Source organism: Piliocolobus tephrosceles, chromosome 8, assembly GCF_002776525.5.
Source record: "Piliocolobus tephrosceles isolate RC106 chromosome 8, ASM277652v3, whole genome shotgun sequence".
NCBI lineage: Eukaryota > Metazoa > Chordata > Mammalia > Primates > Cercopithecidae > Piliocolobus > Piliocolobus tephrosceles.
In genome coordinates this window covers 11332560-11345828 of record NC_045441.1, presented here as the reverse complement: position 1 = coordinate 11345828, position 13269 = coordinate 11332560, and the positions used below count along the sequence as shown (strand labels likewise).

The 13269-nt window shown below is 47.2% G+C and overlaps 1 protein-coding gene across 4 annotated transcripts in view; it reads right to left on the bottom strand.

The window, feature by feature from the left end:
- The window catches only part of PRKRIP1 (PRKR interacting protein 1), a 37486-nt gene that overhangs the window by 13532 nt on the left and 10685 nt on the right, over positions 1-13269 (bottom strand). For 3 of the 4 annotated variants that reach the window (XM_026456631.1, XM_026456632.1, XM_026456633.1), the window contains one exon: positions 8477-8562. In XM_026456631.1, coding sequence (XP_026312416.1) covers positions 8477-8562 — 86 coding nt within the window. Of the gene's footprint in view, positions 1-5324; positions 5390-8476; positions 8563-13269 lie in introns of all 4 variants that reach the window. The other variant, XM_026456634.1, reaches the window with a different exon arrangement.

The following is a 13269-nucleotide window of genomic DNA, read 5'->3' as shown; positions in this document are numbered from 1 at the left end:
GCAATCACAGCTCACTGCCCCTCCGCCACCTGGGCTCAAGTCATCCTCCCACCTCAGCTTTCCAAGAAGCTGGGACTACAGGTGCGCACCACCACACCTCGCTAATTTTAAAATATTTTGTAGGGATGGGGGTCTCATTTTGTTGACCAGGTTGGTCTCAAACTTCTGGGCTCAAGCGATCCTCCCACCTTGGCCTACCAAAATGTTAGGATTACAGACATGAGCCAATGAGTCCAGGCCAAAACCACTTTTATGACGGTTATCCTTAGAACACTCTATTCTTCCCATTTGGTACAAAGCATGTACAATCATGGGGTATTAACCTTTTTTTAATATGTTCAGGTGCTGGCTGGGCGTGGTGGGTCAATTCTGTAATCCCAGCACTCTGGGAGGCTGAGGTGGGTGGAGTTTGAGACTAGTGTGGCCAACACGGTGAAACACCGTCTCTACTAAAAATACAAAAATTAGCCATTGGCTGGACGCGGTGGCTCAAGCCTGTGATCCCAGCACTTTGGGAGGCCGAGACGGGCGGATCACGAGGTCAGGAGATTGAGACCATCCTGGCTAACATAGTGAAACCCCGTCTCTACTAAAAAATACAAAAAAAACGAGCTGGGCGAGATGGCGGGCGCCTGTAGTCCCAGCTACTCGGGAGGCTGAGACAGGAGAATGGCGTAAACCCGGGAGACGGAGCTTGCAGTGAGCTGAGATCCGGCCACTGCACTCCAGCCTGGGCGACAGAGCGAGACTCCGTCTCAAAAAAAAAAAAATTAGCCGGGCGTGATGGAGGCAAGGGGTTGCAGTGAGCTGAGATCTCGCCACTGCACTCCAGCCTGGGCGACAGAGCAAGACTCTGTCTCAAAAACAAACAAAACAAAACAACAATAACAACAAAAATGCCCAACATCACAAATCATTAGGGACACGCAAATCAATACTGTAGTGAGATACTACTTCACATCCATTAGGATAGTTACCTAAAAACAAAACAAAAAAACCCAAAAAACAGAAAATAAGTATTGGTGAGGATGTGGAGACATTACAGCCCTTTTGCACTGGTGGGAGTATAAAATGGTTCAGTCACTATGAAAGAGTATGGTGATTACCCAAAAATTAAAAATAGAACTAAGGTCAGGTGTGGTGGTTCACATCTGTAATCCCAGCACTTTGGGAGGCTGAGGTGGGGGGATCACCTGAGGTCAGGAGTTCGAGATCAGACTGGCCAACATGGTGAAACCCCATCCCTACCAAAAATACAAAAATTAGCTGGGCATGGTGGTACACGCCTGTAATTTCAGTTATCAGGGAGGCTGAGGCAGGAGAACTGCTTGAACCCAGGAGATGGAGGTTGCAGTGAGCCAAGATTGCACCACTGCAATCCAGCCTGGGTGATAGAGCAAGACTCCATCTTAAAAAAAAAAAAAAAAGCAAGCAGCCAGAGAAAAAGTACGACAGCCTCACACGGTGGCTCACGCCTGAAATCCCAGCACTTTGGAAGGCCAAGGCGGGAAGATCACTTGAGCTTAAGAGTTCGAAACAAAGAAACCCAGTTTCTATAAAAAATACAAAAATTACCTGAGTGTGGTGGCACAGGCCTGTGGTCCCAGCTACTTGGGAGGCTGAGGTGGAAGGATCACTTGAGCCCAGGAGTTCAAGACAAGACTGGGCAACATAATGAGACCCCATCTCTGCAAAAAAATAACACATTGGCCAGGCATGGTGGTACACACCTGTAGTCCCAGCTACTCAAGAGGCTGAGGTAGGAGGATTGTTTGAGCCCACTAAGAGTTCGAGGCTGCTGTGAGCCATGATTGCACTGCTGCACTCCAGCCTGGGTGACAAAGCGAGACCTTGCTTCAAAAACACAAAAATGAAAACAAAAAACAAATACAATGGTAGCCTTGAATCCAAACATATCAAGAAAGAGACAGACTGTCAGAATGAATTTAAAAACATGACCCAAACATTTGACGTACAGGAAACACACTTCAAATGCAGTGCTGTTTGAAAGTTAAAATCTAAAGGGATGAATGGCAGAGTAAGGGCCTCCAAAAATCTGCTTCTCCATAAAGGTAACAGAACACTGGCAAATATCCTAAAAATCAACTTTTTCAGAACTCTGGAAATGCTCCTCGAACTGTTCAAATGCCTGAACCTCACTAAGAGCAACCGGGTTTTAATTTCCCATCTCCCTCTCCCCAGATCTGAAGGAGCCTTGAAAACCAAGAGCCCTCCCGCCACAGTAGCTGTAAAAACGGGAGGAGGCTGACTGGTTTGGGAGCTGTTGGAAGTTCCATTCCCAGGGCACTGGCCCTAGTTGACCTGTCTGGCAGTTCCCTGGAAACGTCTACCTGCAAGGCTTGTCTTCCATTGATCTGACTCAGCATTGAGTTGAGCTCACTCAACATGAACAGCTTTTTCCCCTGGGCATTTGTCAAAAACCATCAGTGACAACTGTTTAACATCCCACCAACCAACACAGCAGTAACAATGGACACAAACAAGAAACTGACCAAAAAGCTTAAAAGGAAAAGCTGGGACCCTAGAGGGCCACCAGAGCAGTGCACATGCCCAAGAAAGCCAGCCAAGGTCCTGACTGCTCACCGCTGCTGCCCTGGAGGCTCTGTGCAAGCAGGAAGTAAAGGCTACAGCAAATTGCAGATGCCTGCCAGGGGGTTGGAGGTAAATTCCAACACACACACAGAGGTCCTTGGCAAAGACTGGGAGACAGTCTTTGCCAAAGACTGGTGGTTCAAGACATCCAAGGAAATCTCTCATCTTCCACTGACCAACTAAGCTGACCAGGCAGAGACTTTGGAGTCCAAACACAACAAAGAATACAGGGTTTTACGGAATTTGTTAGGAAAGTCACTAAACACACAAACAGCAATAATAACAATGATAAGCAGCAAAACCAACAAACCCTGAGGAGGGAGGGTCAAATTACTCAGCAAAGGAGACCTATTTTTTTTTATATTTTTGTTGTTGTTGTTGTTTGGAGACAGAATCTTGCTCTATCACCCAGACTGTAGTGCAGTGGCACAATCATGGCTCACTGCGGTCTTGACCTCCTGGGCTCAGGCGACTCTCCCACCTCAGCCTCCAGAGTAGCTAGGACGACAGGCATGCACCACCACACCTAATTTTTAAAATTTTGTGTTGAGATGGGGTCTTACTATGTTGCCCAGACTAGTATTGTACTCCTGGGTTCAAGCAATCCTCCTGCCCCAGCCTCCGAAAAAGCTGGGACTACAGGTGTGCACCACCATGCCTGGCTGATTTTTTATTGTTTGTAGAGACAGGGTCTTGCTATGCTGCCCAGGCTGGTCTCAAATTTCCAAATATAATAGGTCCAAGCTACAACACCCCCTCAACAGATTGTGAGAATAGCTTTTGTGCCCAGTCCTCCTCCTTGGGCCAAGTACTTCCATCTACTGTTGCGGTGGAGTGGAAAGTGATGAGGTAGTTTACTTGAGGGACAAGGTCCTATCAGTCACATTTTAGCAGTTTAAAATTTAAAATAATTATTTCTAGGAAAGGGTGAGAAACAACCTAAAACTATATCTGATGTGTCACACAGTACATTTACAACTCATAAGGAGCGGTTCTCAGAAGTGGCCAATCATATTTTATTTTATTTATTTTTGAGACGGAGTTTCGCTCCTGTCACCCAGGCGGGAGTGCAATGGCACAATCTCGGCTCACTGCAACCTATGCCTCCCAGGTTCAAGCAGTTCTCCTGCCTCAGCCTCCCGAGTAGCTGGGATTACAGGTGCCTGTCATCACGCCCAGCTAATTTTTGTATTTTTAGTAGAGATGGGGTTTCACCGTGTTGGCAAGGCTGGTCTCGAACTCCTGACCTCAGGTGATCCACCTGCCTTGGCCTCCCAAAGTGTTGGGATTACAGGTATGAACCACTGTGCCCGGCCTGTTTTATTTTTTTGAGATGGAGTTTTGCTCTTGTTGCCCAGGCTGGAGTGCAATGGCACGATCTTGGCTTACTGCAACCTCAGCCTCCTGGGTTCAAGTCATTCTCCTGCCTCAGCCTCCCAAGTAGCTGGGATTACAGGCATGGGCCACCATGCCCAGTCCAACTGTATTTTAATACATCAATGAAAGTCTGACTTCACCCTAAAACCAAAAACCACAATCATGCACTCAGGAAGCAGACCCAGTCAAGCAGGGAACAGCCACAGATTCAGTCATATGGGGGACAGTGTCATTTTTTGGTCTCTTAGCATCCTTGGCCCTTTCCAGCTGGGGCCCCCTCCCTTATTCACAGCCCATGAGTTCCCAGGGATGGGGGATAGCACCCCTAGCGTTGTGATGAGTTCAGAAGGGCAGGATTGGCAACACGGTGGGATGCTGACCTAACAGCCAACCCTGCCCCCGACTCTTCCTTATTAATAGTACCTCGAATCTGGCTGGGGTGGCAATGTACTCAGCTTGCAGTGCTGGTTCACAATAGGTTTGAATTGGTTAAAACAGTTCTGTTTTCTATTCCTCTAGCCTGATGGCAGCTAGGGATGGCAAAGTGATCTACTTTTTAAGGTAATGTCTTCTGGGCATTTCTGGAGAAACTTTTGCTCTCCAACATAAAAGGGGCAGATCACATAAGTACCTTACTCCCCTTCTTCCTGCTTTGAACACAGGTATGGTGCCAGAAGCCATGGCAGCCACCTCACACCCTTGGGGTAAAGGCCAAGGGATGTGCGGGGAGCCAGCCCACACTGCTGAGCCACATCACGCTGCCACCTACTACCAGATTTCTCATCCTGTAAAAAACACCAACTCCTCATGGTTTAGGCACTTCGTTGCTGCATTCTGTTGCTTGTAGTCAAAAGCATTCTTACCTGATCTGACAAGTGACTCAATCAGAGCCAGAGAGACATAAAAAGACTTCTGGCTAGGAAAGTTGAGGCATCCTCTCAATTTTCCCTCCCGGACAATATTGAGGAGGGATGTAGCCCCAAGAGCTGCTGCAGGCACCTCAAAACCACAAGGAGTATGAGCGGCCTGAGGACGGGATACCAGGACAGAGGGGGAGATGTCAATAACCAATAATGTCACTGATCTCCCTGACCAGCCTTGCCCAAAGGGAGGTCTGTCCTCGACCTAACTTGAGCCAGCATCTTTTTGCTTAAGCCAGTTTGGTTTTCTGGTACTTGCAATTCAATGGGTTCTAGCTAATATGAAAAAGCTCTTATTTCTTCAGTGGCCAGCCAACCAGCCCAAACTCTCCATCCCTGTGTTTCCCGACAGTTCAGCCACTGTGACCAACACCAAGAAAGAGGCTACAGCCAAGAAAAGTGGGCACCACTCACCTTCTTGTTTCTTCTGTTCAAGTTTCATCTTCTTTGCCAGTAATTTCTTCTCTTTTAACTTCTGGCTAAAAATGTAAAACCATATACATTGATTCCTTAATTACCTTATGGTATATTTTAGAAAATAAACACCTTCTTATGGTATCTTTAAAACCTGTGGAATAACACAAACATTACAATAACAAAATAAGAAAAATATTAGGTGAGTGCAAAAGTAATTGCCGTTTTTGCATTGCTGGAATTTGCTATTTGATATTGGAATATATTCTTTGTGTGTGTATGTGTGTGTGTGTGTGTGTGTGTGTGTGTGTGAGATGGAGTCTCGCTCTGTCGCCCAGTCTAGAGTGCAGTGGTGCAATCTCGGCTCACTGCAAGCTCCGCCTCCCAGGTTCATGCCATTCTCCTGACTCAGCTTCCCGAGTAGCTGGGACTACAGGCACCCGCCACCATGCCCTACTAATTTTTTGTATTTTTAGTAGAGACGGGGTTTCACTGTGTTAGCCAGGATGGTCTCAATCTTCTGACCTCGTGATCTGCCTGCCTCTGCCTCCCAAAGTGCTGGGATTACAGGTGTGAGCCTCCATGCCTGGCCTGGAATATATATATATATATAATTTTTGAAGCAGAGTCTCGCTCTGTCACCCAGGCTGGAATGCAGTGGCGCGATCTTGGCTCACTGCAAGCTCTGCCTCCTGGGTTCACACCATTCTCCTGCCTCAGCCTCCCTAGTAGCTGGGACTCCAGGTGCCTGCCACCACACGCATCTAATTTTTTGTATTTTCAGTAGAGACAGGGTTTCTCTGTGTTAGCCAGGATGGTCTCGATCTCCTGACCTCATGATCTGCCCACCTTGGCCTTCCAAAGTGCTGGGATTACAGGCGTGAGCCATCGTGCCCAGCCAATATATTCTTTAATAGATGTGATTATGTCATACATCATTTTAATGGGCTTTTTTTTTTTTTTTTTTGCTAATGACTTATTACTTGTTTATGTTTAGACTATGAAAACGATGCTAGACAAATAGCAAATTCAAGTGATTTTCTCATTCAAATTCAAAATGGGTAGTAAAGCAGTGGAGACAACTCACAACATCAACAACGCATTTGGCCCAGGAACTGCTAACGAATGTACAGTGCAGTGCTGGGGCAAGAAATTTTGCAAAGGAGACGAGAGCCTTGAAGATGAGCATCGTGGCTAGCCATTGGTCATTGGACAATGACCAACTGAGAGCAATCATGGAAGCTGATCCTCTTACAACTACACGAGAAGTGGCTAAAGAACTTAGCCTCGACCATTCTATGGTCATTCAGCATTTGAAGCAAACTGGAAAGGTGAGAGAGCTCGATAAGAGGGTGCCTCGTGAGCTGAGCAAAAATAAAAAAAAATTTTGAAGCGTCGTCTTGTCTTACTCTACACAACAACAATGAACCATTTCTCGATCAGATTGTGATATGTGATGAAAAGTGGACTTTACATGACAACCAGCGATGACCAGCTCAGTGGCTGGACCAAGAAGCAGCTCCAAAGCACTTCCCAAAGTCAAACTCGCACCAAAAAAAGGTCATGGTCACTGCTTGATGGCTGGCTGCTGGTCTGATCCACTACAGCTTTCTGAATCCCGGCGAAACCATTACACTGGAGAGGTATGCACAGCAAATTGGTGAGAGGCACTGAAAACTCCAACGCCTGCAGCCAGTGCTGATCAACAGAAGGGGCCAAATTCTTCTCCAGGACAACACCCGACCACACGTTGCACAACCAGCGCTTAAAAGGTTGAACAAATTGGGCTGCAATGTTTTGCCTCATCCACCATATTCACTTGACTTCTTGCCAACTGATTACCACTTCTTCAAGCACTCTGACAACTTTTTGCAGGGAAAGCACTTCCACAACCAGCAGGATGCAGAAAACGCTTTCTAAGACTTCTTCAAATCCCGGCGCATGGATTTTTACATTACAGAAATAAACATTTCTCGTTGGCAAAAATGTGTTGATTGTAATAGTTCCTATTTTGATTAATAAACACGGTTTGAGCCTAGTTATAATGATCTAAAATTCACGGTCCAAAACTGCAGTTACTTTTACACCAACCAAAACTTTTGCATGACTCTGCCAGTCCGACCTTATCAGCTGCTTTCATTAGGATTCAAGAGCAAATCCCGGGGAGCCCTGAGGCAAAGCAACCTTAGAAATAATGGGGATGCTTTTTTTAAACAAATTTAATTTTATGATTGTAGAGACAGGGTTGCACTTTGTCACCCAGGCTGGAGTGCAGTGGTGCGATCATAACTCACTGCAGCCTCAGCCCCTTGGGTTCAAGCAATCCTCCTGCCCTGGCCTCCCAAAGTGCTCAGATTACAGCTGTGAGCCACCATGCCTGGTCCCTAAAGATGCTTTTTCATTCCAAGATATTTAGGGGCTGTTGTTAGAATCCTGCTCAGCTCTAATTGTAAATGTTGAGGGACCACTTATGTAAACACAGATACACATATAAATACACAGCCTGTACACCATGTAGTCACTCGAGGGAGTCATAAACCTTAATCTAAGAAACTTGCTAAATGGGAAGTTTGGCTGCAGCACCTTGTTAAAATACAGATGCAGCCGGGCGCGGTGGCTCACGCCTGTAATCCCAGCACTTAGGGAGGCCAAAGCAGGTGGATCACCTGAGGTGAGGAGTTTGAGACTGGCCTGGCCAACATGGTGAAACCTCGTTTCTACTAAAAATACAAAAATTAGCCGGGTACGGTGGCAGGCACCTGTAATCCCAACTACTCGGGAGGCTGAGGTAGGAGAATTGCTTGAATGCAGGAGGTGGAGGTTGCAGTGAGCCGAGATTGTGCCACTGCACTGCAGCCTGGGGGACACAGTGAGACTTTGTCTCAAGAAAAAAAAAAAAGAAAAATACAGACGTGAAGGAGACACAGAAATTAATGTGATCACTGAAGTCCTGACTTGCAAGCTCTGGACAAGCTGTAACCAGCTGGAGGGTCATAAGAACTTGCGCTCTGCTCAGGTAATATAAGTCACTGCTCTACACTCATGACCCCTACAGGTCACACAGAGGAACTACTACAGACTGCAAGGACTCAGCTCACCCCACCACCAACCCCGGTCCTTAAGTGTCAACACAGTTAGGCCATGCCTCTTACCGCTTCTTCCGGCGCTTTGCAGTCTGCTCCTCTGCAGCAATTTTGTTCTTTTCCAGTCTCTTCTGAAACTCTGCATCCAATTTTTGCTGCAACAAAACCCACATCATTTAGACGTGCTTGGGTCTGGGTAGACTGTGGGAGGTTTTGCTCAGGCTAAGTAGGAAAGTCCTAGAAGTCACACCACTGGGGGTGCTAGAGGCACTTACTCGGGTCCCTAGGGCCATTTTAACTTTAAAAGCCTGTACCAGAGGCAGGGCAGGTAATCAATACATAGCTCTCTGATGGCGAAGTAACTCTTCCAGTTGATTGAGGCACCACTCAGGCACAGCATGATACAGGAGACGACACAGGAGGGAGTGCAGAGGACACCCTAAGGGCAGCGCTCACCGTCTGCTCAGCCGGGACCTCGGACACTGCCCAGAGCTCATTAGAAGGAATGGCGGGAGGGTTAGAACCATGGAATTTTCAAGCCCTAAGCCCAACCATAGTTACCAGATGGCTGAGTTTTTTTTTGTTTTGGTTTTGAGACAAGGTCTTACTCTGTCGCCTAGGCTGCAGTGCAGTGGCACAATAGCTCACTATAACCTTGAACTCCTGGGTTCGATAGATCCTCCTGTCTCAGTTTCCTGAGTACTTGGGACTATGGGTGCATGCCATTACATCTGGCTAATTTTTATGTTTATTTTGTAGAGATAGATATGGCTATGTTGTCCAGGCTGGTTTTAAACTCCTGGCCTCAAAGGATCCTCCCACTTCAGTCTCCCAAAGTGCTGAGTTTACAGGCCACTGTGCCCAGCCACCAAATGACTGATTCTAAAGCAGCATAACACATGCCATCTGCTGCCATGACCTGCTGCTAAGCACGCACCCACACCCACACATATATTTGTATCAAATGCATTACTTCTCAGCAGTTCTGTCTCCAAGCCTCAGTCTCCTCATCCATAAAATGGGGGAAATTGTAATTCCTCTCTCAGAGCTGTTAGGAAGAATAATGAAATAAGGGTTTGGGCACAATGGCTCATGTCTGTAATCCCAGTACTTTGGGAGGCTGATACTCAGGAGGCTGAGGCAGGAGAATCACTTGAACCTGGGAGGCAGAGGTTGCAGTGACTGGAAATCACACTACTGCACACCAGTCTACATGACAGAGGGAGAGCTCTGTCTCAAAAAAATAGAAAAGCACCCGTAAACTACAAGGACATCTACTGATTAAAAGTGTCATCTCTTGTTTCTTCCAGTCACAGCCATAAAGGTCAATGGAGCAAAAAATAAGGAGCCGGCAAAGGACGAAGAGGTACCTTCAACACCTCTCTCGTTTGCACCGCCAGGGCTGTACGCATCTGCTTAGAGTGGCACAGAAACCAAACCAAACAAGCACTCTGAGGGCAGAAAATACTCCTTCAGGAAGGAAATCAACTATAATTAATCAACTTTCTGGACAACCAAAAAGCAAATGACTTAACGCTGAAAGATTTGGTTTGCTTAGAAGCTGAGCTGTGAAGGCTGGGTGCGGTGGCTCACACCTGTAATCCCAGCACACTGGGAGGCTGAGGTGGGCAGATCACCTGAGGTCCAGAGTTCGAGACCAGCCTGGGCAACATAGCGAAATCCCGTCTCTACTAAAAATAAAAAATTAGCCAGGCATGGTGGCAGGTGTCTGTAATCCCAGGTACTCGGGAGGCTGAGACATGAGAACTGCTTGAACCTAGGAGGCAGAGGCTGCAGCAAGCCAAGATCACACTCCAGCCTGGGTGACAGAGCGAGACCGTCTCAGGAAAAAAAAAAAAAAAAAAAAAATGCTGAGCTGTGAATGTCTTACTCTGTGCTGCTGAAGAAGCTGAATTTACCAGCAAGTAAACGAAACAGAGCCCCGGCTGGCTGCCACACCTGGCAGAGGCAATGTCTCAAGCAGGGGTGAGTGGGACTGGGCTTTGATGGAGGTGATCTGTCAGTCACTAAAAAATGAGGATGCTCTTGCCTTTTTAAAAAAATCTCAGAGACTGTCTTTTGCCATTCAAAACAAGAATCTTTGCATCTGCATGGAGGCCAAGGTTTGCGAAACATTCTTTCGTATTTTCTCTGAATCCTGAATCAATATATAAAAACTTCAGACTAATTTATAGTGTTTGAGACAGCAACCTGCTATATGTCCTCCCCTCTAAAATAGTTTATAAAAATAAAAGTGTTTCTGATAGTAGTTTCTTTTCCTTTCCCTCCCTCAGTCCCCCCACCCTCTTTCTTCCTGAGACAGGGTCTTGCTCAGTCACTCAGGCTAGAGTACAGTGGCATGATCACATCTCACTGCAGCCTTGACTGTCCAGGCTCAAGCGATCCTCCCGCCTCAGCCTCCCAAGTAGCTGGGACTACATGCAGGTGCCACCACATCTGGTTAGTCTTTGTATTCTTCGCAGAGATGGGGTCTTGCCATGTTGCCTGGGCTCAAACTCCTGGGCTCAAGTGATCCTCCCACTTTGGCCTCCCAAAGTGCTGGGATTACAGGCGTGAGCCACCGTACCCAGCTTGATGGCTTCTATACACAGAGCACTATTTTTGACAGGCAAACCCACTGCAGTGACCTGGTAGAATTTTGACAAAAACTGTCTAATACTTCTCACTAGGATTGAGACTGCTACCAACAGAAGATGACAGGAACAAGAACCACCAACACCCAGGGGCCAAAAAAACTACAGGACAAGCAAGTATCAGTCGACAGCCAGCACAATGACCCCATCCTGTGCTCAAAGCAGGACTTTTTCTTCTTTTTCAGACAGAATCTCACTCTCGCCCAGGCTGAAGTGCAGTGGCACAATCTTGGCTCAGTGCAACTGCTGTCTCCCAGGTTCAAGCGATTCTCCTGTGTCAGCCTCCCAAGTAGTTGGGATTACAGGCGTAACCACTGCGCCTGATTAATTTTTGTTTTTGTTTTTTTTGAGACAGAGTTTTCAGCAGATTTTTGTATTTTTGGTAGAGATGGAGTTCGGCCAGGCTGGTCTTAAACTCCTGAGCTCAAGTGATCTGCCTGCCTCGGCCTCTCAAAGTGCTGGGATCAGAGGTGTGAGCCACTGCACCGGCCTTCCTGTCTTACTATTAGTAAAAACCAAAGCTGGGTGTGATGGCCGGGCGCGGTGGCTCATGCCTGTAATCCCAGCACTTTGGGAGGCTGAGGCAGGCAGATCACGAGGTCAGGAGATCGAGACCATCCTAGCTGACATGGTGAAACTCCGTCTCTACTAAAAATACAGAAAAATTAGCTGGGTGTAGTGGCAGGTGACTGTAGTCCCAGCTATTCGGGAGGCTGAAGCAGGAAAATGGCATGAACCCAGGAGGCGGAGCTTGTAGTGAGCTGAGATCGGGCGACTGCACTCCAGCCTGGGCGACAGTGAGACTCAGTGTCAAAAAAACCAAAAAAACAAAACTGGATATGATGGCGTGTCAAGTGCCACCTGGGTGGTACCTGTCTCGTCTGTCGTTTTTTAATTGGAGACCAAAGTTCCTCCAGAAATGCCCAGGAGAAAAGTGCCTTTAGTCCCAGCTACAGAGGAGGCTGAGGTCCAACCCCGACAATAGAGTGAGACGCTATCTCTTAAAAAAAAAAAATCAAATGTTATTTGGCAGGTTCCTTTTGATTTTCCAAATGTACATCTGACTTCTTCTAATATGGGTGAGGGATTGTTGCGTTACTAATTTTAGAACACGCACCTAAAAAAGTCCCTTTCCTCAGTATGGCCAGGGTGCTTATTATTTTGTATTTGTGGCACTTTACAGAGGTTTAAATAAATGCTTTATTTTTTTTTTGAGACCGAGTCTCGCTCTTGTCCTCTAGTCTGGAGTGCAATGGCACGATCTCGGCTCACTGCAACCTCCACCTCAGGGGTTCAAACGATTCTCTTGCCTCAGCCTCCCAAGTAGCTGGGATTATAGGTGTGTACTACCATGTCCAGCTAATTTTTTGTATTTGAAGTAGAGACAAGGTTTCACCATGTTGGCCAGGCTGGTCTCAAACTCCTGACCTCAGGTGACCCCTCTCCTTGGCTTCTCAAAGTGCTAGGATTACAGGTGTGAGCCACTGTACCTGGCCTTTTTTTTTTTTTGAGACAGAGTTTTGCTCTTGTTGCCAGGGCTGGAGGGTAACGGCACCATCTCGGCTCACTACAACCTCCACCTCCTGGGTTCAAGCAATTCTCCTGTCTCAGCCTCCCAAGTAGCTAGGATGATAGGCATGTGCCACCACGCCCAGCTAATTTTTGTATTTTTAGTAGAGACGGGGTTTCACCATGGTGATCAGGCTGGCCTGGAACTCCTGACCTCAGGTGATCCGCCCGCCTCAGCCTCCCAAACTGCTGAGATTACAGATGTGAGCCACCGCCCCCAGCCCAAATGCTTTAAAATGATATTTGTTCGTCTACTTTTTATCAGAGAGGAAACCACTTTACCCATTAGCATTTTGCTTCGCAGTAGTGTAGTAAAATAAATCAGACTCTAGAGAACTTCTACCTAGAGGAAGTAAAATGCTTTTAAAAATGACACCAAGTAGGCCAGGCGCAGTGGCTCAAGCCTGTAATCCCAGCACTTTGGGAGGCCGAGACGGGCGGATCACGAGGTCAGGAGATCAAGACCATCCTGGCTAACACGGTGAAACCCCGTCTCTACTAAAAACTACAAAAAAAACACTAGCCGGGCGAGGTGGCGGCACCTGTAGTCCCAGCTACTCGGGAGGCTGAGGCAGGAGAATGGCGTGAACCCGGGAGGCGGAGCTTGCAGTGAGCTGAGATCCGGCCACAGCACTCCAG